Source organism: Ciconia boyciana, chromosome 5 (assembly GCF_034638445.1).
Source record: "Ciconia boyciana chromosome 5, ASM3463844v1, whole genome shotgun sequence".
Taxonomy (NCBI): Eukaryota; Metazoa; Chordata; class Aves; order Ciconiiformes; family Ciconiidae; genus Ciconia; species Ciconia boyciana.
In genome coordinates this window covers 29,617,669-29,643,801 of record NC_132938.1, presented here as the reverse complement: position 1 = coordinate 29,643,801, position 26,133 = coordinate 29,617,669, and the positions used below count along the sequence as shown (strand labels likewise).

The following is a 26,133-nucleotide window of genomic DNA, read 5'->3' as shown; positions in this document are numbered from 1 at the left end:
TATATTCTTAGGAATAAGTGCCCTAATTTTAATTATGCCTGAGAAAACTTGAACTGTTTTAAATGCGAGTGAGATCTTTCCTGCTTAGAGCATGTATGCAACTTCTGCATTTTGGTCATTGATTCATAAGTTATGAATGTACATTAGCTTGCCAGTGTTCTGCTGGTAAATTTTTATAATATTTTAAGAAATGCTAAAAGCACTGCAGTAAATTTGCAGAAGGAATCCACACATTGAGAAAATGTAGTGATGGGGCACTAGGTACTTATATGAGAGATCTTTTTTTCTGTTACCTCATCCAGAAGGCTGAAAGTCTTCTGGCAAAGACCACTCAGATATCTTGTCTTTCCTATCCTGTATATCCTGTATATTCAGGCCTCTCTTCTTCCTAATTTTTGATGGTTATGACACACTCTCTAGCTCTAGAGGTTATGGAAGGCTATCATGCTGTCGAGTTGGTGTTTCGATATTTATTCAGTGTGAACAGGTTGGTGTTAGTAGATGCCACTGTCTAGCTGCCTTAGTGCTTCTGCTTTCCAGCAAAAGAAGAGCTGGGTCTTTATGACTTACCAGTCATACAGATGAGAAAAGTGTTTGTATAGGCAGGCAGTGTGTCTCATTTGGGCTGTGTTATTTGCTTGTGTGTGTGGACTTTCAGATGCAATTGCACCTGCTTACTGAGAGGCTTTCCTCCACTGTGCTCCAGTGATATGTTAGCCTGTTTGACAGCTCTCTCGGGTAACAAAGTGCTCCCACAGATGGTGCCAATCCTTGCAGGAAAAGGCATCGAACAGTTCTTCTTTATAGATAAAACTAATGTTGACTGTGCTAGAGCTTTTCCTCTACTCCTCCAAAATGGTTTTCAGATAAAAGGTTAGTGGAAGCTGGCAGTAAAGCAGAGAACTGTATGTGTGGACATTCAATTCTTCCTTCCTGTGTACATTATGCTGCAGTAGTCTATGCTGAATTACAGCTGCCACATATCAACTAACTTGGCTGAGGCTTCTTTGAAATCTCTTGTCGTTTCAAATCTTGACTAACTTGGCTAGCATTGTGTTACCTGTAATCTTGTAACTTTACTTTTTTAATCCTTTTCCAGATCTACAGTAAACATGTTAATAGATTTTCTAGATTTTTTGCTCGACTTTGTTGACTCTAATTATGTAGACCTGGAGACAGTTCATAGCTATCTATTTTAATTGGTTTTCCTATGTACATGTAAAAGAAGAATAAAGAAAAAATACATAGGCAGATATATATATCTCAGAATAAGAAATAGACAAGTATGCTTAATTTAAACTTTTAAAATTGCTAATTTGTAGTGCTTTTCTTAAAAAAAAATACAATTCAGGTCATGTTGATATTTATTGCATTTGATCTGACATTCAGTATGTTTTGACTGCTCAGGGGAAATAGTGTAAGAGCTCATAAATGCTAAAAGAGGGTGATATAGTGCTCTGCAGTGTGGGTTCCTACAGTTTATGTCTGGTGGTTGTTGGTTTGCCCCATGAACAGATTCAGCACACTGAAGTTGTCAGAAGGCTTACACAGTCAAAAACATGAATAGTTTTTTTCAAGTTAATGATTTTTTATAAGTTCATGAAAGTGTTTGCCAAAGTCAGAGAGGGGTAAATCTGCACAACTTTAGGGAAGAAGGAGAGGATGAAGAAGCAAGCTTTCTCCTGTGTGGTGTTGCTACACCATTATATTGGTTCAACTGTTGATGAAATCTCAGCTTCAGCTTGCACAGAGTTAAACTTAGAGACTGTTCTGAGTTTGATTTGGGCTTAAATTTAGCCTGAAAGCCAGAGCTGATGTCACCTTCAATGAATAATGAAGATTTGGCACCTTTTTGGTGTAGGTCTGTAGAATGTAAAATTCTTCAAAAGTGTTTATTATTACTTTTGTCTCTTTTAAAAAAGTTTTCACAATCTACTAGAGTAATAATCCTTTGTATTTTTGTTTTCTGTCTCTTTTCTCTAGTCGAGGCCTCTTGCCCTGCAGGACATTTTGTGAAGCAGCAAAAGAAGGCTGTGAACCAGTCCTGGGTATGGTAAATGCTTCTTGGCCAGAATTCCTGAAGTGCTCTCAATTCCACAACAAAACTGAAAATGACACCACTACAAGGGTATGCTTCTCACCACACCAAGAAAAAGGAAAGCAGTGTATGTTTCCACTCTTAACTGTTACGCTATGTTAATGAGTTCCTATTTAATAATGTATTTTTTATTTCTGGTTCTGTTATTATGTTCCTTCACATTCATGTGATAAAGTCTGGTTGTCAGTTGGTTATAGTTTTGCTGTGCTTCAATTGTTTATGCTGATTTTTTTTCAGACTTGTATTGATTTGAGGCTTTTTTGTTTTGCATCAAAAATTCTGAGCTGTTTCAAGGAAAGAAAGTAGGAGAAAGGTAATATGCCCTTTAAAAATGCTCTGCTGACTTTTTCTTTGCTAAGCTCTAGTAAATACAGGATTTTTATTTGGAGCAGGAACCTGACACACAGGCCAAATTTCAAGTTTGTCTCCTTTTTCCTTGCTGTAAAAATGAGCCCAGAACTGATTGAGAAGTAAACTTTTCAAAAATCGTGGTTTGTATACATCCACTCATAGAATCATAGAATTGTAGAATCATTTAGATTGGAAAAGACCTTTAAGATCATCGAGTCCAACTGTTAACCTAACACTGCCAAGTCCACCACTAAACCATGCCCCTAAGCACCACGTCTACACATCTTTTAAATACCTCCAGGGATGGTGACTCAACCACTTCCCTAGGCAGCCTGTTCCAATGCTTGACAAGCATTTTTCCTAATATCCAGTCTAAACCTCCCCTGGTGCAATTTGTGGCAATTTCCTCTTGTCCTATTGCTTGCTACTTGGGAGAAGAGACTGACCTGGCTACAGCCTCCTTTCAGGTAGTTGTAGAGAGCGATATGGTCTCCCCTCAGCCTCTTCTTCAGACTAAACAATCTCCTCTCCTCCTCTTCTTCAGACTAAACAATCCCATTTGCCTCAGCTGCTCCTCATAAGACTTGTGCTCTAGACCCTTCACCAGCTTCATTGCTCTTCTTTGGACGTGCTCCAGCACCTCAACGTCTTTCTTGTAGTGAGGGGCCCAAAACTGAACACAGTATTCGAGGTGCGGCCTCACCAGTGCCGAGTACAGGGGCACGATCACTTCCCTCATCCTGCTGGCCACACTATTCCTGATACAAGCCAGGATGCCATTGGCGTTCTTGGCCACCTGGGCACACTGCTGGCTCATATTCAGGCGGCTGTCGACCAACACCCCCAGGTCCTTTTCTGCCAGGCAGCTTTCCAGCCACTCTCTAAATACAAGGCATTTCCATCTCAGAGTTGCTGCTCTGTTCTCTAGATCCAAATCTGGGTGAGATCAGACCTGAGAGCAGCAAGCCTAACTCTTTTTTCTCATTGACCGCATTGCTGGAGTTCTCTTGCTGGCATCGGAGACTTCACTGTTGGTATGCATCATCCCATGAGCCTAAGTGAGAGAGGCTTGTATGGTCCATCTGTGGGTTCTAACTTTGTTAATGACTTCTGGGTGACAATAAACAAGAAGAAATGATATGGTGAAAATTGTTTTTCAATTTTGTTTAAAAAAACTAAAAAGTTAAACGCTCAAAACTACCTTAAAAGATCAGTGAGGTTATATAGTGTATCTTTGAATGTTAGTTAATACTACAGTTAAGATTGTTTGTATATCCTCAGTTATCTCCTTGCACTTTCTGAATATGCATAATGATATAGCCTTAAATTATTGGACCAAGTCTTTTTACCAGTTGGATTCTCTCCATCTGTTAGGACATGTTTTGAGGGGTCATGAAGTAAAGGAGGCTGTTGTCCATACCTACCTTCACCTGTGGGAACATTTGTAATGGCTGAGGTGGGGAAATATACAAAGAGGGATTGTGTCTTGTTGAAGGTGGTTGAATGCTTTCCAGGGAAATTGAACACTATCCACATGTCTTTTGTAGGATTCCTATGGGATTTTGGGCAAGTTGCTGTAGTGAAAGCCACTGGGAGCTGTGTTTTAACCATATGATATAAATATATGCTAAATATGCTGAAAAATTAGGTCTAATGGATCTCTCCAAATGGGAACCATAAGCAAGTAATTATAAAAATGCATATTTATTTTTCCATGCTTCAACTTCCCTTTGTAAAATGGGAATAAAACTGTCCATTTAGCTCACAGGGATGTTGTAACCATATGCGTGTTGATGCCTTTGGTATCATAGTGATGAACATCATAGGAATTAGGAGTACAATAATCTAGTCTTCATGGCAGGTTCAAATAACAAATAAGGTAAGAGGCTGTAGCGTAAATACATAAGTATGGTAAGGGGTTGTACAATGAACAATGAGAGTAACTAGCAATGAGCAATGAGTGACTAGCATATCATTAATTGAGCACACTCATACTGGGCACAGAATGAGGTATTATTCTGAAAAAGCAACAGGATGTTAGAGACCTGGGTTTCATGCGTGTGTGGTACACGGACTGAATACAAGGTATGATATAAATGTGCCTATTAAATTTTGACAAATTATAGCTGGCCAAAGTGTTCAAAAGCCCCACCAAATCTAGACAGCTGAACATTTAGATCAAGCCAGAAGAGATTGCTGACTTCTGAAACTTTCAAGTTTCAGAATATCTTCTGGCTAAAATAATATATTTAATACTGCTAGAGAAGAAGTTTTTTAGAGTAGTGCCTGTTTAATGATTCTGCCATAATCTGTATGGCAGGATTTGTATCTATCTGGTAGTGAACGGCATAAATTACAGAGAAGTACACAGTGGAAGCTTGCTAGTTCTCACTAGGGGAAAATATCTAGAGCCAGTTGTGAGATTCATTGTCCCTACCTGGCAGACTGTGGAGACCCAGGCTGCTTATTGGCAGTTCTGACATCCTGTTGTATAAAACAAAAGGCATTTTTAATTAATTTTTTCATGAACTATTGTGCATGATGCTTGGCTATGTAGAATGATAGACTATAGAGAATATTTTGACTTTTTTTGTTTAAAAGAATGGTTCTAATGTGATTCCTCTATGACTGAAAAAGGTGAGAGTCCAGGTTCACTAGGTGGTTTCTCCTAGAGAAGTAAATTATGCTGTAGTTGAATATTTCTTTCTGCAATTTGTATATTTGAAAGAGTTTACTTCTCTGAATGCAGTAGAACCAAACAGCAGGGGTCAGTTCACTGTTCCAATCCCTTTTTACCTAGTGCTCAGCCCAAAGCGCTCTTCACGCTCTTCTCAGGGCTCAGTTCCTGGAAATTCCAAGAGCATGTCCTTGGCATATGGCTGCTTATGTCTCAACTTCGTGGTTTCTTCTGGGGACTAATGGCTCCAGATTACATGCAGTGAAACCCTCCCTGCCCACATATGCCTTGCATATAATTTGATTTGTGTGATGATGTAATTCTCTTTTGGGGCTTTAGTTATTCCTTGTATTTATCAAAAATAAGGTCTGGCTGCTATACCTGCTTGTTTTAGCACAGTATCACCCAATCCAAAACAAAATTTTCTCTTGATTTTTGTCTGACTGTGACTAAATACTCTATATCTTCCACATTTTCTGAACTGAAAATGATCACTCCTCCAAAAAATCCTTGAACCTCACATGCCTTTCCAAGCTCTGTTGGAGAATGACTGATCTTCTAGTTAGAATCCAGAGCATTTATCCTGGGGACAATTACCAACTTTCCTGAAAAACGTTTATCAGTTAGAATTGGGATTATCTAGTGCATATGTACTTGTTCATGTGTCACTGCTAATATTTATCTCTTTGTCTAGATTTTTCCTCCACAGGCATTGCAAATTGAGTGCACATTACCACTATGGAGAAACTATTATGACATACATTCCTGATGTGACAGCAGATGTACTGAATGTACTGGAAAATCTGAGCCATGTGCCATTATAGTAAAACCACCCGAGTGTACAAAATGAGTCACAGAGAAAAAGGTGCAGTTCTGTAGGCAGGGCTGCATCAGTCAGGTTGATATCCTTTCACACAAGTGACAAGTGAATTCCCAGTAGGTGAGAAAATCAGCTACTCTGAAAATAGTTTTAGGAATCCAGCTGTTGAGATTTAAGATAGATGGTTGAACTGGTTTCACAGTTCTAATAAGTTGTGAGCATGTAAGGGAGTGAGGGGGAAGCATCATCAGTCATTCATTCCACATGAATCCAATAATGCGTTTGGGGGGGAAGAAATCTCAGAAACATTCCTGAAGGCTGCTATACATATCCCTATTCACAGAAATATTCCAGCTCTGTTTTTCTTTCTTTCTTTCAACTGTCATTGTGTTTTTCTGTTATATTATTTGCTTTGACCAGCTAACATAGGCAATGCTGTTAAAACTGTGGAGAAAAAAACCACAGTGCCTTGAATGAGGAGTAAAGCAACACAATGAGCTGACTTACATTAACGTGGAGCTCTCACAAGAGCCCTGAAATTATTTTTCAGTTAATTTGTATGGTAAAATGCTTTCAAAAGCAGCAGTGAATATGATGCTTCTGCCCTTTATACAGCGAAACTGTGTAAGTGACAGTATGGAACTGTCAGGCAATGTTCTCTTTTGTATTATTACTAAAGAGGCATTATAAATGTCTGTTTCTGTTAAAAAATGATGCACAAGAGGCCTGAACTGCACTTCATAGCCATGAGATTTGTAACAAATAATACTATTTAAGTTATATAAAAGACATAGTACATTAAAATTTAAATATAGAATATAAATTCTATTGCATTGTTATGTTGCATATTATTTATACTGTTAGTTCTTAAAGATACAAAAAAAGTATATGACAAAAACAAATGAGACTTTTTTTCCAGTGAGAAACTGTTTTTAAATAGCTATCAGTTGTGCCAAATTATGAAAATATTTTTCATAGCATTTTTTCCAAGAATGAATTTACAGTTTTGTCTTAGGAGATTTTATCTCTCCACAGAATTTTTTTGCAATGTTTCAACTCGTGAAAGCTAAATATATGAAAGTACATATTTTCAGGTACCTTTTCTTGCAAATCCTCCTGTGATCACAATTTCATTGCTATTGGAGTGAATGTTATGGCTTTTAGTCCCGATCCAGATTTAATGGAGACATTAACTTACTTTTTTTTTCTTTATGTTAGTTTCTTAAAAGATATTGCGCTTTTCTTTCTTTGTTTTTTTCTGAACAATGTAAGAAAGGGACTTTACATGCTGTAATGGTTTCTGGGTATTCTAATAATTCCTATATACTACGAATGCATATGCCTTCCTATTAGTAGTTAAACTTTAAATTGTAAAAAGGAATGAATAAAAAAAACGGAATCATGAAAAGGAATGTAAGTAAGAAAGCATATGCGTAGGTAACACATGACATCATAAGTAGCATTAAATTGTAAGTAACAGAACTTTTCTGTTCTGTAAGACAAATAAATCTTTGTGAACTTTTTACTCACTGGTTATTGCAGCAGTTTTTCAGTTGGATACAGTCTTTTAATTTTTTCTGGTTAGAAAAGTTATAGTAGTTGGTGAGCAGGAAAACCATTGCTGATAACCCAGACAATCTCCCTTCTTGGCTAAAACACAGAAATTAATTATTGTACATGTTGATAAATGCCCTGCAAGGTTCAAGGGCATGAAAGGGCTAAATGCATGAATAATTGGGGTGAGCTCTTTCAGCTGTTTGAAGATGCCACCACAGGAGCTCTTAGCCTGTTTTAAGCTGGAGAAGAAGCATTTAGTTGGAGCATCACATGAAGAATATTATCAATAGTCATTAACAGTTAATGTATAACATTTTAAGATACTGTAAAAACAAATAGTTAATAGATGTTAATAGATTAACAACTATAGACTTCAGCAGTACTTCTCTCTTATGATAATAGCATTGCCTTTACTCAAGTTCAGCTTTGAGTTTTGCAGTAACTCAGCCAAACAGTTCAAACTTTCTTCTAGTGGCTGACATTATATGTTGTCTTGTCCTGCATAAGCTGCAATAGTGCAAACAATACAGAAAATACTCAAGAGAATTAATATAATGTATACAAGGAAACTACTAATTTTCTTAACCAAATATGCTTAACTAATGCAGATCTTGTTTTGTTTTGTTCCAAGAATCAAATACCAATAAAAATTGTTCTGATACTCTTTTTTCCCATGGTGCCCAGTTTATCTTCCAGGATTTTTCACACTGGTATTAATTTAGAGAATTGTCTTTGAGGAATACCTTTGAGCAGAGATTCAAAGGCAGCATCTGGTTACAACCAGGTATTTATTTTTCTGTTGGCAATGTGTAGCTAATTATACACATCCAATACAGAATTTATTTGAGAAAAAGCTTTAAAATTAGGAAGACATTATCTTTCTTTTGCTCCCTTGCATTACTTAATGCAGTGAAAAGAAGAGAGAGATGATCTGTGTATGTGTAACATTGATACTGACCAGCTGCAGAAACGGCAATAGTGGAATAATGTTTTGAGGGACACACAATGTTTTTCAGGATTGTGGTGGTGTTTCGTGTGAGGAAACATTCACAGCTGAAAAAACTATTTCCCCCAAGCACTCATTCTTTACTTCTCTTGACCCTGCATTATATTTCATTATGTCCTTTGATTTTGTTTTTTCTCCCGTTCTGCCTCCCCCACCGTTTATCTCTGCCTGCCTTACTGTTCTTTGCCTGTTTCTTTTCCAGCTTGGAGTTTCCTATGTGGCCTTTTTAGGCCGCTTCACTTGAGTGGAAGAGAAAGGTCTTTTGTGTTCTTTCTCTCACAGTGTTTTGCATTGTAAGGAAATAGAGAAATGGACAGTTTCTTGGCGGGAAGGAGTTGCCAACTTTCCTAATTCTGTGATCGTGATCCTAGGATCAAAACTTTCTAGAACTGACAGCTACAAGATGCATACACTGTACTGCAGGGTACATAGGGTATAGGAAACAGTTGATGAAAATTTGCAGGCAAGAGAATACAGGGATTCCTCTGTGTCCCACTGTGCTATTGTGACTGTATTGAGTCAGATGAAAAGTCCGTCTATCTTGTAATGCTGACTCCAAAAGCTGCCAAGATCACATGCCCAGAGAAGAATAGGAGAACAGAGCAAGACTATGTGGCAATACTTTTGCGAAATACCCCTGCATTTTCCATCTGTTTATGATTCAAGGACTTTTCTGTAATTTATGACCCACCATAGATTTTTCTTCTATTCATTTGTCCCTTTGTTTCATGAATCTATGTCCTTTAGCATCCATAGTATCCTGTTGCAAAGTGTTACAGCTTATCTATGCATTGTATGAGGAGTACCACCTTTTGATTGTTTTAAAGGCAATTTTATTTGATACCTCCTAGTTCTTTCATAGCATTAGATAGTGAATGTTGTTTCCTCTTCACTTCGACAAAAAATTAGCAGCACTTTTCATGGTCATTTTCACAGATATACAGTGCTTTATCTGTTGCTGTACCTTGAAATGCAACCAGATGTCAACCTGGAGGATGGTAGAATAATATTTTTATTTCAGTCTGTGCTATCTGCAGCCTTCCAGGGATCTGCCCACATAATCTTCTATAGATGGCATTCCAGTAATCTAGCTGGGAAGTACAGCACCTAAATGGTCTTGGTTCCTCAGAGACACTTTTGATAGTACACCAGACACAGGTAAAATAAAGCACTTTTTGACACCAATGGTGTTTAGTCAGGGATTTTGGAAGCTTTTCCAGATTGTAAACCTTTCTGGGGAAGGTCTAAAACAAGCAAGTTTCTCTATCAGCAAGGGTTGCTTCCATTTTCTTTGGGTTTCTTTTACCTAACATTGTTTTTTCTTCAGGACTTTGGGTGTGTGAATATTTGCATCACTATATTAATAAATGTGTGAATTATTGACAGAGGCATCAATAATTAACATTTCCCAGCACATTCCTTTATAATAACACCTTTACAATTTTTAATAATTTTGGCAAATTTGAGTGGAATGGTCCATTTTTTTTTACTTCAGACATCTATTTCAGGCTTTATTTTTTCTTCTTTTGCTTTGTTTCAAACAGTCCCAGCATTTCTGAGTATGCAGCTGTTTGTCTGTGTTCAAGAAAGTCTTGTAAATGGTTGCGTATCTAAATCCTCTAGGTTTCAGATCAAGTATCGAAATTCAATATTCAACAAAAGTGTTCGTTTTACAGCATAAGACAAGGCTTTTATAATTTCCATTAAAATCTGATCTTTGGAGGTGGGATCAAATTGTCAACATTCTGAAAACCTCTTCTTGCACAAGCTCGGTAGAAAGCAGAAATTACATTCATTGGAGGTACTGTTCACAGTGTGTGTGCTCTCCTTGCCCTGAACACTGCAGTGACTGGACCAAACATATCCAGTCATCACCTATTAGAAGACTGCAAGAGGTGAGATCAATTTTTCTTAAAATTCCTTCTGATTGCTGCTGGGTGCTAAAACAGAGAAGGAAAACTGATTTCATTCTTCCTCTTGTTTGCATGTAACATACAAGATAAATAGGAAGATGCTCACTTTAAGTAAGAAGAAATGGGGAAGTGGATTGGGATGGAAATCAGAATGGATAGGAGCAGAATAGGATAGAGATGTATTAGGAAGGAAGAGTCAGAATGATTTATAAGTGCTTGAACACACTTTTGTTCACAGCCCAGAAATGAATATGGGACTCAAGAATCTTTGCTCTTCTATCTGTAGGAAAAATGGTCAGATAAATATCCTTCCTGTTTTCTACCTTTGTTATCCCAGGCCAAATTGGCATCTTCACCCAGAAGGCAGAAGTCTGTTATTGTTGCTCTCTCCAGTGAAGATGTGTACTGATGGAGATCTGTAAGCAAATCAAGATTGTTCCTTTAATGGTTCTTTTTGATCTATTTATGCTGTTTTCTCTTTTGAACATGCAGGAAATTCCGTAAAAGTCCAAGTTAGAAGAATGTAAGATTTCCAAGTCAGTTAAAGTTGCCTTTCCAACCTCAAACAGCCTTTCTTGTATGATGAATTACAATCTTTTGATTATGTTATCATATTCTATTTTTACCTGACATCATCGCCTGTGGGATAAACACTGGTCTACAGGGAACCAGAGCCCATACTGAAGAAGGCTATTGTTTCTAGGGCCCCCTGTAGGGCTTACTGATTGTAGCAATTGGAAAGTGCAATGCATAAGGTAGGGAACTGGAGAAACAAAAAGATCGGCTCATAATAAAGAAAATGTGATGTTATAATATAGAATGAGATTCTTTCCCTGTCACTGTTGCAGAGACCATATGTAATGTTGAGCAAGGCACTGGAATAAAAATCTTCTCAACTGTTCTTTGCACACTTCCAATTAACTGGACTCTTCATTTGTATAGCTGGCATTTATTTGCAACTGTAACATGCTTTTGCAGCTACAAGTAAATGTAACAGGAGCTATTCTTTGAACATGTAAAATAACATCAGAGTCTTTACTCTCCAGAAAAAAAAATCACTTTCTTAGATTAGACAAGTGTCTTAGATTGGACAATTAAAGTTATTATTCGTTATTTCTTATAACTTTCACCTTAACATCTCAGTGCCTCATTTTTTTCCCCTGTAAAATGAGAATGTGAATGCTATCTAATCTTATGTTGCTGTTAAGACTATCATATTTTGCAGTTTGTAATACCGTTCCAAAAATGGTAGAATAGAGATGAGGCTGTAACTCTTCAGTTAGAAGTTATGAAACACACCCAGCCACACAATAGGTAGTGAGTGAACCTACTGAGGAGCACATTATAAGGGTGTGCAAAAGGATGGTGCTAGTGGTTTTGCCCTACCTTGCTTCTGATTAGGAGGCACAAACATTAAATGGCACAAACTAGTTGAAAAATTTTGTTTTAAAGTCTCTTATGTATTTTGGGCACCTTTCTGTAAAGTTAGAAACCTTCTTTAAAATATATTGCATAAGTAGCTTTGACTGCAATAACCATGGCCCCATTACACAACTGGAAAATAATGTTTTTATTGCAAAATCAAGATCATGTGCTACCCAAGTGGAGAGAGCACCTGGGAATGTAATAGAAAAGATTTTGAAATTATTCACATAAGTTTTCATTACACATCTCTCATACAAGGGTGTGTGTGTCAGTTGACTAAGTCTAAGATTGTCCTGTTTCTTGGGGATGATAAAATAATATTTCAGGCTTAGAAAAGCATGTAAATATGTTGAAAAAAAATAATCCCCTGCTGCCAAAAGTTAAGAGTAAAAATGAAAGTGCTGAGAGTATGTGTGTGTGTATCCATTGCCATAGTGCAATAGAAAGGACTGCTATGCTAGGACCACAAAGGAAATTGGAAATCTGGATAATTAATTGCACTTGCAGTCAGTGCAAGCTGGAGCTATTTGTCATTTTTGAAAAACACACCCTGCATGTTTAGGCATGTCCGGTGCTCAGTGGTACGTCCACTGTGCACCTAGTGGTTTGGCAAATTGTGAAGAATATCATGTTGCTATACAGAAAGGCTGATCCTGAGCAGAAATTATATTTTTTGTAGGCACATTAAAGGCTCCTTCTTTAGTCCCAAGGGCAGATTTAACAGGTGTAATAGTCTTTTCATGACTGCCTGTTGATCTCTTTTACAATGGGTCATTCACTGATGGCAGTTTTAAATGGCTTTGTTCTATCTCAAAAATTGTATTGTTTCCATTGAGATTTATCTTTCAGGTTTTCCTCTTGACCTTCTTGCATTCAGTGATGCTCCTCTGAGAACTATCCTGATGTTTCCCAAAATGGAAATATATTTCAATCCTTGTGGGAAATCTTGAATATCAATTCATCAGTGTGAAAATAAGTTCATAAGACTCCTGCAGTATTAACTTCGTAGTACTGAGGCTAATGACTTTTCTCCTCAAAGAGCCCAAGAAAACAGAGAAGTTTTTTCATCTTTTTGTACATATAGAGCTAAGGCACAGATTGCTTGAATTGTCCAAGGTGATACAAAAAGTTTGCAGCAGAGCTGGGAAGAGAACCTTTATGTCTGGAACACATAAAAGATTCTGTATTCTGTAAGAACATCTTGGCTTGCCTAGGCTTTTTTTTATGGTGTTGCTTCACAGTGCTTTTATAAATCAGCTAATCTTTAACAAATAAGATCATGTATGGAGTTTTTGCGAGTAGCTGATATTTTTCACTATTAAAAATCAAGTCAAGCTTATGGTATTTAATAAGACAAGGCATGAAATTCAATTTTACTAGAGAAAGTAATGAGATTTTTGAAGAAATTTTCTGTCTGCTCCTCAACCACAAAATAATGGGGGATATTTTATAAATCAGAAAATAGAAAAGAAAGAATTTTAGGGAAAAGGATGATGGAGACTTGTACTGTGTAAAGGAATATTAGTTGTATTTGCAGGTGGGATTTTCCTTAAAATGAGGCAGTGGTATTTCCATCAGATTTAAGAGCAGTTATCATGAGATAGATAATACTTTGCAACTGTGAAAGTCATAATATACTGACTGACAACAGAATGTGATTCTGCACCCTACTGAAAATCTAAATCAGGCGTTCTAGATGTTAAAAGGTGACTGTTCACTTTTAATGAAGGGAACAAACCAGTTATTAATATTCTAATGTCTAGGAGTTGGGTTATTTGGAGGGTGCTCAGGAAAGAGTAGTTTTAAAGAAACTGAATGCTCACTTTGCAAATGGTGGCATACCTAATACACTGCGCAGGGACAATGGGCACGCTACTTTTGCGGTGAAAGATGTCTTCCACGTGTACTGTGGAGTCATGGAAAGGCAGAGGTGGCACCTGGGATAACTGAAAGAATAATGGAGAACTCAGGACAAAGAATACCTGCCTGTCAATATCACATTATTTTTCTAATATAGCTGGCCAGAGGCATCAAACAGCTGTTGGATCTTGAGTTATGTCTTTGACTGACAGGTAGCATCAGACTATCTGAAATAAGGCACCACGAGGAGCCAGGCTGAGAAATCAGCCTGCTGTAACCCAACAGCCAAAGACCTGAGGTCACCATCAGGGAGCAGCAGGAGTGGGGCTGCTCCCTCCAGGCAGGCAAGCTGGGAGCTGAGGTCAGGCTGTGCTGGGATGCAGAGCCTGAATGCAGCAGGCAGAGCTGGCCGCAGACACGGCGAAGTGATGAACGAGGTCCAGGGTCCAATCAGAGAGCCCAACTGGGAGGTGGGACCAGAGACAGGACTGGTGACAAGGCTCCAATGTGGCTCCAAGCCCACCTAGGAACCAGGGCCAAAGTTAGGGCTGCAGACCAGCTACTGTGTATATATGAGGGATCCATCCAGGAGCTGGAGCTGGATAGAAGGCTGTGCCTACAGCAGTGCTCGGGCAGGGACTGAAGTCCCAGCCTTGAGCTCAGCTTGAGCCCATGGGCAGTGTGTGGGTGGAGGCCCCAGGTGAGGCTGGTCAGGGTCATTCAAGGCTATTCAAGGCCTATTGGTGCACTCATGGCTCTGACGGTCACTATGGGCAGGTTGTCCTGGTGGATTCAATAATGCAAAAGAATGGCAAAAAGCTGTATTCTAGGCTGTAGGTTGTACCCGCTAGCTGCAGATTAAGGATAGCAGTGATAAGAAAACCAGTGCAACTGAGGGATAGTACAAAACCATGGGGATCTCAGGCCTAGGTCTAGAAAGGGTCCTGGTCATCATTGGAAATGCTTTGAGAGAGTGAGAAGAGAGAAAAGTACTGAGTAACACGAAGACTGACAAACTGTCCCTTGCCAAAGTGAAGGCAACAGCAGGGCTGAAGGATACTGGTCTCCCACCAACAGCCAAAATTCCCCATAAGAGATTGTTGTGAAGACCAGCATGCTTCAAGAAGTAAGAGGCTTACGTTGTCAGAACAAGGATGTAACCTTTTTTTTTTTTTCCTGATTTAGGTTTAGATTTTTAGGAATACGCTTCTATAAACCACTTGTTCACCTGATTCTTTGTTTGTCGTTGGACAAATCACTTGGGCCTCCTATCCTTCAGCTTTTCACATATGGAAAAAAAGAGGCATAACATTTGCTACCCTGCAGTCCAAAGCACTGTAAGATAAAAGACGTGTTTGAGATTTTAAGGAAAAAGTTTCCATCAAGTTTTCTTTCATGATACACTTACTAAAATCAAGATACATCACTAAATAATGAATTCCTGAAAGTCTATGAAACAGTACGGCTTAACAACCAAATAAAGCAGATAAAAAGTGATGTAGCATGGAGAGTCAATATTTATTAGTTCATGTTTCTCATCTCTTTCTACCTTTCATCTTTTATATTCTTAAATTGTATCTGCACGTTTTGTGAAACACTGCCAGATTTCATCAGCACCACTTTGCTTTCCATTTTGTTTCATTTTTATATTTCTATTCTTCTGAAGACGTATAAAATGGGATTACTTGTATGCTCCGAGTTACTTCATGACAGACTGTTTTATTGGAAGAGATTAAAAAGAACTTTCTCTCCTTTTGTAAGTGGAATGTTGGCTCCAGAAAGAGGAGTTTAAATGGGACATCAGCAGTGTGTGAGTTTAGGACTGATCTTTCACTTAAGCTCAGTTTTTGTTTGCCCAAGAATGTGCTTAATCAATACATTATTGTGGTTAATACTTCACTGTTAAGGATAATTCCTTACACTAGGAATTCTACTGAGTGCAGTACCAAGTAAAGTGATGACACAATTATCATCATAGTCATTGATTTATTAATAGCTTCATCTGAAATTTATGTAGTGTGTTACCTTTGTGCTATTATTTACTGCAGTGCCAAACTGAGGTCAAAAAAGCTCATGCTACTAAAAATCATATCATTAGATATTTCGTTATTTGTCCTTAATTTAATTTTAAACTGTATTCTGCATGAATACACTTGTTGGTAGACATGTTATGAGGAATACAAAATTATGATGAGAATACTCAACATGCATTTTTTTGCTTTTGAGATGTAGATTATAAATATACTTTCCAGGCTTGGTTAAGCATCAGGTTCAGAGAATAAAGGGAGAAGAAATAGGAACTGAATTCTCCTATAGGAATAAGAAAAATGCAAATTTAGGCATTTTAAAATGAGAAATATGGAGCTATGTTGTGATCAGTTGCAAAATGACTTTAATGGAGGAAGAGATTCTATAGCTAGCTGCTGCTGCTGAAACTGATGGTTTTTCGTACCTGTGATTTGCATTGTGGTAAAGTTTGAAAGCTACAATTAGAGATCTTTATCGTTCTTGGCAAACTTGGGTACAAAGTTTGAATTACAATGGAATTTCTATGAGCAGAATTTTGAACTTTCATGAGATTTTATTGTATGAACTCACTGTTCTCACACATGGATACGTTTAATAGCTTTACACTGGCAAGGTGGCAGGATTTTTTTCCTCCATCTCTGAAAGCTATTTTTCATTTCAGATATGTATGCTTAAAGTAAAGTTATTGGGGTTTTTTTGCTGATCTTTTACTGGAGGTGAAACTTTCTGTTTTGTTTAGCTTTGCTGAGTAGCCTGACTGTTAACTGTGGCTCTTGGAAAAAAAAACAAAAAAAACAAAAAACCAACAACCAGGTTCTGTACTGAATATTTGCTTTTCTACTTGACATCTTTTCGTTGCATCCCCATGTAATTTTCACTTGATATCTTTCCCCATCTGTATGCTTTACAGGGATTTTTCTCAGCCAAGGGTTTTTAAAGCAAAAGCTTGGAAGTTTGGTCTCTATTGCATGGACTAAGGTGTAAAACAAATTAATGGTGATCTCCATCTCTATATTTTAAGTGCCTCGAAGGACTTGAATGGGAAGGTATTATGAGTTCCCTCTCTCTGAACATAATGGCCCTGCAAGGTATCTCCAGTGAGACACCTAAAGTTCTAGGGTTTTTTTTGTCTCTTTAGGTATCTCAATTCCCCATATATTGAATAGCCATGATGACTATCTTCTAGTGTTCAGGGAGTTATATTAATGCTTGAGGAATCCTTCCCCTCTAGAAAGGTGTCTGTGCTATGATACTGTTAAATCTCAACCGGGTAATCTTTTGCCTGAACACCTAGTCTGGGAAGATCTATTGTAACTTTAGTTGGATATTTAATCCGATGCATCTATTTAATGGAAAAAAAAAAGAGCTTGTTTCAACCCATCCTAAGGTCAGTTTTTAACAGTTACTCTGTACAGCTGCTTTTTAGAGGCAATGGTAGATTGAACCTCACTGATTAACTCAGCCTAGATACCTATTTTTGAAATAACAAAAAATAGATGAAAATGCCAGTTTGCACTTGCTTGAATTTGATTAATTTGAGGTTTGTTGCTTAAGTGCATCAATTAAGACTCATTGTTCTAACTATCTTTAATTTCTGCTTATTTCTTCTTACCCTGAAAAGTTTAACATGCATTCTTTCTTTTCTTCTCTTTTCCAGCACTGTGCGGAGGAGAGGAGAGTTTCTTGTGTGCCAGTGGGATCTGCATCCCAGGGAAACTGCAGTGTAATGGCTACAATGACTGTGATGATTGGAGTGATGAGGTCCATTGCAGTAAGTTTCTTAAACCTTGCAGCATTCCGCTGAAGCACTGAATCCATTCAGGGAAACCTAAAAACTAAAGAAGGCTATTGGTACAGAATAGGAGCTTTGCGTAGTATTTGCATGTATTGACATTTGGACTCTCTCAGTTGCCGTTGAATGTGTTTACCTTTGCTCACTCTGGCCACAGCATGTGTTTTTGATCTATCACATTTTATGCCTAGAAGCAGATTCTAAGATTTCTGCAAGGAACCAGGTGGAAATTAGAATTATTTTGGGGCTTTTTTTTTTTAAATGGATCAATAACATGCATCAGAAGAGTACTTCTGATAATAAACAGCAGATGCAAACCCATCTGTTTAGAAAGTTCTCTTGGCTTCATCCCTGGATGTGGTTTATTTAAATAAAACCCAGTATATGGTGCAGTAGAAAAGAAAAATGAATATACATGCTTAATATCTTAATTTCTTATTTATTTCTCTGTGGTAGTGTGTATCTTTAGAGCTCCTGTGTGTTCTTCTGTGTTGACAAGAACATCCTTGGACTACTAACACCTTTAGAAAAGCTGAGCAAATGTACAGTAGGAAAACAATGAAAAGAAAAAAAAAGAAAGAAAAAAGGAAAATGTGGAACAATGACAAAATAGGGACTATAGTATGACATGATGCCACAAAACAGTGCAGTGCATTCAGACTTTGGAAAATGTCAGACCTGTGGTTGAGGCAGTTTAGACTTGCCTCAAAAGATTTGTTCTTATTAGTGATTTAAGAGCCTGGGCATTCCAGGACTCACAAAGCTGCTTTTAAGAAAGTTGCTGATAGATTTTTATCTGGGATACTCCAAGGAATAAATGATGGCTGCAATTTCCTCCTGGTCTCAATATGAATGAGGCTAGAGCTTGCTTTTCCTTTAATAGCCTACAATTTACTTAATGAAGGTTGATACAATTTCTGTTACATAAAAAGTATTGTATGTTTTTATCTTTGAATTTTTCCTGTCAGTTTTAGCATCAGTTTTTAATGTAAGCTAAAAAATGTAAAAACGCCTATGAGATTATGGCTCTCAAGTTCCATTAGAAATGGGAAAAGAAGAAATTAGTAATATAAGAATAAAAATATTACATGTCTTGAAAAAACAAGCATTATATATTTCATGAGTTAAGACTACCTTTAAAAGAAAGCCTGTCTGTTAAATGATACAGCGTTTATAGGCAGAGGCTGTCTTTTATTAGGATACTTGGTAAAAGTTGGGGAGAGGGGGTGAAGGTCAAATAAGACCTTCTTGAATTACACAGCAGAAATAGCAAAACTGAAGGAGGACTTACTTGCCTGAAAGCTTGTCTGATAAAAGATGCTGTGTTTCCTGCAGTCCCTGCCCCTCTCAAATTCTTAAGTCACCTTGTAGAATCATAGAATTGTTTGAGTTGGAAGGGACCTTTAAAGGTCATGTAGTCTACCCCCTCTGCAATGAGCAGGGACATCTTCAACTAGATCAGGTTGCTCAGAGCCCCATCCAACCTGACCCTGAGTGTTTCCAGGGATGGGGCATCTACCACCTCTCTGGGCAACCTGTTCCAGTGTTTCACCACCCTCATTGTAAAAAAATTCTTCCTTATATCTAGTCTGAATCTACCCTTTTTTAGTTTAAAACTATTACCCCTTGTCCTATTGCAACAGGCCCTGCTAAAAAGTCTGTTCCCATCTTTGTTATAAGCCCCCTTTAAGTGCTGAAAGACCACCCCTTGTCCAGGCTGAACAACCCCAACTCTCTCAGCCTTTCTCTGTAGGAGAGGTGTTCCATCCCTCTGATCATTTTTGTGGCCCTCCTCTAGACTCGCTCCAACGGGTCCATGTCTTTCCTATGCTGAGGGCTCCAGAGCTGGACGCAGTACTCCAGGTGGGGTCTCACCAGAGCAGAGTAGAGGGGCAGAATCACCTCCCTCGACCTGCTGGCCATGCTTCTTTTGATGCAGCCCAGGATACGGTTGGCTTTCTGGGCTGTGAGCGCACATTATCGGCTCATGTCCAGCTTTTTATCCACCAGTACCCCCAAGTCCTTTTCTGCAGGGCTACTCTCGATCCCTTCATCCCCCAGCCTGTATTGATACTGGGGGTTGCCCCAGCCCAGGTGCAGGACCTTGCACTTAGCCTTGTTGAACCTCATGAGGTTCACACAGGCCCACTTCTCAAGCTTGTCCAGGACCCTCTGGATGGCATCCCATCCCTCAGGTGTGTCAACCACACCACTCAGCTTGGTGTTGTCTGCAAACTTGCTGAGGGTGCGCTTGATCCCACTGCCTATGCCGTTGATGAAGATATTAAACAGTACTGGTCCCAATACAGACCCCTGAGGGACACCACTTGTCACTGATCTCCATCTGGACATTGAGCCGTTGACCACTACCCTCTGGATGTGACCATCTAACCAATTCCTCATCCACCAAACCCGTATCTCTCCAATTTAGAGAGAAGGATGTTGTGGGGGACCATGTCAAAGGCCTTACAGAAGTCCAGATAGGTTACATCCATAGCTCTTCCCTTATCCACTGATGTAGTCACTCCATCATAGAAGGCCACTAGGCTGGTCAGGCAGGACTTGCCCTTGGTGAAGCCATGCTGGCTGTCTTGAATCACCTCCCTGTCATCCATGTGCCTTAGTGTAGCTTCTAGGAGGATCTGTTCCATGATCTTCCCAGGCACAGAGCTGAGGCTCACAGGTCCATAGTTCCCAGGGTCCTCTTTTCTACCCTTTTTAAAAATGGGTACAATGTTTCCCTTTTTCACCAGGGACTTCACATGACTGCCATGGCTTTCCAAATATCATGGAGAGTGGCTTGGCCCCTCCTTCCTCCCCTGTTCCTTCTGAACAGCCTGTAGCCATCGATAGCTGCACTCCAGTCATGGGATTCATCCCCCCAGGTTTCAGTAATGGCAACTAGGTCACAGCTTTCTAGCAGCACAGTGGTTTCCAACTCCTCTGGTTTGTTGCCCATGCTGTGTGTGTTGGGGTAGAGGCACTTCAGCTGGGCTGTTGGCTGTGTCACCTTCTAAGAACACCCCTTAATTCCTTTGAGGTATTTCACCGATGTTTCCCTGTTGGCCCCTATTACCTCAGGAGCCCGTGGCTCATCTCCGTAAGACTTCAAGTGTGCTGCAATGTACCCAGCATGCCTCAGAGCAACAGGCTGAGGGCCCTCGCTAGCACCCTGTCCCTCTAACCTTGGTGTGTCATCCCAAAGCTTTTCATGGGCAAGCCTCATATTATCCCTCTCCCCCTTCAAGTCTAGTTTAAAGGTCTGTCAATGAGCCCTGCTAGCCTGTGAGCAAAGACCCTCTTGCCCCTTTGAGAAAGGTGAATCCCATCCGATGCCAGCAAACCTGGTGCTGGGTAGGCCATTCTGTTATCGAAAACCCCAAAATCGTGGCTGTGACACCAGCCATGGCACCATGTATTAATAGACTGGGTGTGTCTGTTTCTTCCAATGTTGCTGCCTGTAACTGGAAGGAGAGAGGAAAAAATTACCTGTGCTCCAGATTCCCTTACCAACCATCCCAAGGCTCTGAAGTCTCTTTTGATTGCCCTTGGACTATGTGTTGCGGCTTCATCGACACCCACCTGGAGGAGCAGTAATGGGTAATAGTCTGAGGGCCATACCAGGCTACAAAGTTTCCTGGTCATGTCCTTAACCCGGGCCCCAGAGAGGCAGACTTCCCTAAGAGGAGGTCTGTGTGGCATATTGGACCCTCTGTTCCCCTCAGAAGGGAGTCACCTACAACTATAACCCATCTTTTCTGCCTCATGGAGGTGGTCATGATATGGCAGGTAGGCCTTTCTGACCTTGACAACACCTCTGGTGTAGATAGACTGTCATCCACATTGACTGGCCTTCCACATCCAGAGCCTCATGCCTGTTGTAAAGAGGCACATGGGAAGGTGAGACAGGCAAGGAGGGGGTTTGCGTGCCACCCTGAGCGTGGACTTGCCTCCATTCACTCATTTCCTTTAAGCTACTGCCTTCTGTCTGGTGAGGGGAGAATACAGGATTCCCTTGATCTTTGTTTTTTTCTGGTCACTGTTCCTGTTTCTGTCTCAAGGAGGGCAGAGCATGGTTCCACCAGTCTATCTCTTTCTCAGACTCCCTGATGCTCCTTAACCTTTCTACTTCCTCTGGTAGCTCTGCCACCAGGCTGAGCAGATCATCCACCTGGTCACACCTCACACAGCTGTTCTCACTACTGCCATCCATTACCAGTGAAAGGCTCTGGCACTCTCTGCAGCCTAGACCTGGGTGGCTGCATGTTTTTGTGGGAGCTCTGTCTGGGTTGCCACATCCATTCTGGCAAGTGCAGAGGACATAGCTTTCTGCTGGGTCGATACCATAGCTAAGTTCCTTCTGGGAGGGTGATGACCACCAACTGAACTCACCTATAGAGCTGGTAGGGTGACGACGGCCTGCCACACAAGCTGCCACGCCATGATCTGGTCGCTCGCGCTCCCTAGGCTGCTTTTTATAGGTGTGGGGTGGCCGCGGTTGCTCTGGCAATGCCCAGGCCTCAGTCAGCATCTCTGGAGAGCTGCTGGCTTCTGGTGGGTCTCTCCGCTGCCCTGGCGTTTCCCGGCCTCAGAAACCCCCGCTGCATGCCAAGGTCTGCCGCTCCGCTGCGGATCAGGCCAGCTCCGGAGCAGCTCCCCTTGGCAGCTGAGCACGATTAGAGGAACATTTTTACCAAAACTTATTAAGGCATGGAAATACACCATTAAGACACTCAGGGCAACCTTACTGTTACCTTGTACTAGTTATTTTTATTGCAAAGTAATCACCCTAAAATTATAGGTTTTTCACAGCAGTGTTTTATTCCTGGTTTAAGTTAAACACACTTTTAAAGGTGCATTAGTTTGGGATATTTGGTTTGGTTTTCATTATCTTCCCTCTTCAGAGTGCTACAAAGAGACCTTTGGGCATCCTGACAGTTCATGTCCCCTTTTCTGACAAAGGCCGCAGCCATCTGTGAGGGCAGCTATGTTCTTAATCTTATTGGAATGAAGAGTTTTCTTCTTCTGTTGAGAAAAAACCCAAACTACTAAACTTCCATTAATGAAAAATGAATGGCAAAAATTACTATTAACCCTAAAAATATATTTTCTTCAAGTCCAGCCAATGTATGCAAGTTTTAAGTGTATGAGTAGTTTGAAGAGTCTGCCTTATTTCTGTAGGGATCATTGTAGTATATTAACTATAGGATATTATGTATAGGATATAGGACAATATAGGATATTAACTGAAGGTTATAATTTTCTAATGAATTTGTAATTAAATTAATGAAATGATTGATTTTTTAATTCTTAAAACACTTGTCCTTCGATCAGACTATATGCTGTAAAATTTGTCTTATCCTAGGCTCATTCATAAGGTGTTTCAGTTCGGTTTCAAGATAGTTCAGTAGTAACTTTCACAGTGACTGACATTTCTGTAATAATGAAAATATTCAGTACTCCCAAAAATTTGGTTGCTATTCACCATTTAATTATTAAATATTTGGAAATATTTAACAATATTTGAGAAAGAAAATAAAAATTTGAATTTTTATGCTTTGATCTATTTTGTATAAACTGAATTCTGACTGCTTGTGCTTATACATAGCTTTCCAGTGTTTAATGGGACCCAGAATGACACATGGAAAAGTTGTTGCCTTCTTATGAAGTCCAAAATATATTTGCTCACAGGAAAGTTTTATATAGCATGAAATTTATTTTCAAATTTTTGTTGTTAACCTTGAGGATGGGGGGAACGGAGTATATGAAACAATAGCAGCAGATTTAGCTTAAACAGCATTAATGCATTGAAGAGGATAACTAGGTACAAACATATGGCTCACTTCTAGTCTAATTTCTGCTCCATTGCGTGCTGGGGAGCTGTTTTGTCTGCATGAGAATCGTAAACAAAGAGTGTGGGCAATATAGATGGAGAAAAATATTTGGACTCTTTGTTCTAGCAAACAAACTTATATAGCAGTAGATTGTTTAGGAGAAAAAATTACATAGAAAGGCAAGTATTTCTACTGCTGGAGTCTTGTGAAGAGACCACATGAAGCTCTTCACAGTCTCAATGAGTTGGTCAGAGCTGTGAGGAGAATCTTTACATTACAGTTACTTCCCAAATGAGATAAAAAGGCTTTTAAACTCAAAAGGCCAAGCTTTATCAGAATGTAAAAGAAGACATTAACCCTTTAAAAGAGAAAATAGAAAGAAACTTGATAAGGCAGAATAGAAATGAAAAGGATTTACAAACAAAACTGCCTTTGCTGACTGTGGCCTTGAAGGTTGGGCTTGGTTTCAGTAAACTCAGGAACTTTTTTTTTCTCAGCAAATTCTGTTCTGTGTTCTTTTGCCCTTGGGAAGTTTCTTTATCACAGTGGAACCCTCTCCCTGTGTTTGTTTCCTGCTCTTTCCAGCTTTGTTTCAGTCTCTGATGTGCTTTATGTTCGCTCCTTGTTGAATTCTCACTCTGCCTCCTCTTACTCTGTAAAGGCTGTAACATAGCATAGAACTTCATGCAAACAGATAGGTTTCTCAGGGATGACAGTAATGGTGCCGATAATTAATTTTGAGGGGAGAAATAGATTTCTCTCAGCTGTGCACTGTATTGGAGTCACAGTAATTAATTTTATTCTGATATATATTAATGAGATGGACTGAAAATTGAGGTGGATTGAAAACTGGATGAACGGTTGGGCCCAGAGGGTGGTGATCAGAGGCATGAAATCTGTTTGAAGGCCAGTAACTAGCAATGTACCCCGGGCTCAGTATTGTGTCCAAATACATTCAACATCTTCATTAATGACCTGGATGACGGGGCAGAGTGTACCCTCAGCAAGTTCGCTGATGACACCAAACTGGGAGGAGTGGCTGTCACACCAGAGGGTCATGCTGTCATCCAGAGGAACCTCAATAGGAAGGAGAAATGGGCTGACAGGAACCTCATGAACTTCAACAAGGAGAAGTGCAGAGTCCTGCACCTGGGAAGGAACAACCCCTTGCACTGATATATGCTGGGGGCCGCCCAGCTGGAAAGAAGCTTGGCAGAAAAAGACCTGGGGTTCCTGGTGGACACCAAGTTGAACATGAGCCAGCAATGTGCCCTCACCACAAAGAAGGCTAATGGTATCTTGGGCTGCATTAGACAAAGTGTCCTTCCCCTCTGCTGAGCGCTGGTGAGGCCACATCTGGAGTACTATGACCAGTTCTGGGCTCTTCAGTACCAGAGAGACCTGGACATACTGGAGAGAGTCCAGTGAAGGGCCATGAAGACGTTTAAGGGACTGGAGCATCTGTCCTATGAGGAAAGGCTAAGAAAGCTGTGACTATTTAGCCTAGAGAAGGCTGAGAGGACACCTTATCAATGTATATAAATGCCTGAAGGGGATGGTGTAAAGAAGATGGAGACAGGCTCTTCTCATTGGTGCCCAGTGACAGGACAAGAGCCAGTAGGTACAAACTGAAACAATGGAGGTCCCTCCCAAACATCAGGAAACTTTATTTTTTACTGTGAGGGTGACCAAGCATTGGCACAGATTGCCCAGAGAGGTTGTGGAGACTCCATCCTTGGAGATACTCAAAAGCTGTCTGGACACAGTCCTGGGCAACTGGCTCTAGGTGGCCCTGCTTGAGCAGGGGGGGTTGGACCAGATGACCTCCAGAGGTCCCTTCCAACCTCAACTATTCTGTCATTCTGAGAATGAAATTAGTCCTTAGTGTGTCTAGGCAGTGGCACTTAAAGCTTCAGAAAGCTAAAAGACAGCATATTTTTTCATCTAGATAAAGCACTTTATAGAATTTCAAAACAGGATTCTGTAAAGTGTAACTAATTGTATCTTTGTAAGGGTATTTGACAGATTTAGATTCAAAAGACTGAAGCTTGCCAGTGTAATTGGATGCATTAAAAAGAAACACAGGATTTTTGAAAATAATATCTGGAAGAACGTTTCTAAAGTATGCTTTACAATTTTAATTAAAATATTCTTGTTTGTTTGTATTTGGATTTAAACATTTTGTATTTGTGACCTAAGCATGACTACTATTACATTTCCTGATAGGAGAATGAGGAAGGTGAAACTGCTGCTAGATAGTTCCAGTAAGATTTTGAACTTTACAAATTGTGATATAAGATGTACAACAACCTGGTATAAATGATTTAACTTTATGCTTTGTTTGAAAATCAAACCATTCAAATTAAACATTGTTTCTGTAGGAAATCACTGTAGCAAAACTTAATGGGTGACCTCATTGAGAAGAAAGGCCATATGTATCCTAAACAAAACTTATTTCACTCACTTGCACTCAGTCTCATTGATTTAATCATCTCACCCCTAGTGTGTACACAAGTGGTCTGGCCAGAATCACTTGTTTTTGACAGGGAAAAATACTGGCTTTTGTGTCCTTATAACGTCTTGGTTTCTTTTTAGTTGGCAGTGATGGTGTACTCTTCCGACAAGCATTTTACAGTCTTAGAGATTCAGTATTTTTTGGAAAATATTCCTGAGACTTACATTTTTTTGCTTTCCTTGTGTCTCCAGGGTTGTCCTTGATCTTTGGGATTGAGTGCACCCTCAGTAAGTTTGCAGATGACGCCAAGTTGGGTG

The 26,133-nt window shown here is 39.6% G+C and overlaps 1 protein-coding gene across 1 annotated transcript in view; it reads left to right on the top strand.

The window, feature by feature from the left end:
* Positions 1-26,133, top strand: part of CORIN (corin, serine peptidase) — a 161,187-nt gene that overhangs the window by 74,703 nt on the left and 60,351 nt on the right. Inside the window, exons 5-6 of the mRNA XM_072862094.1 lie at positions 1,984-2,165; positions 17,393-17,506. Coding sequence (XP_072718195.1) covers positions 1,984-2,165; positions 17,393-17,506 — 296 coding nt within the window. The remainder of the gene's footprint in view (positions 1-1,983; positions 2,166-17,392; positions 17,507-26,133) is intronic.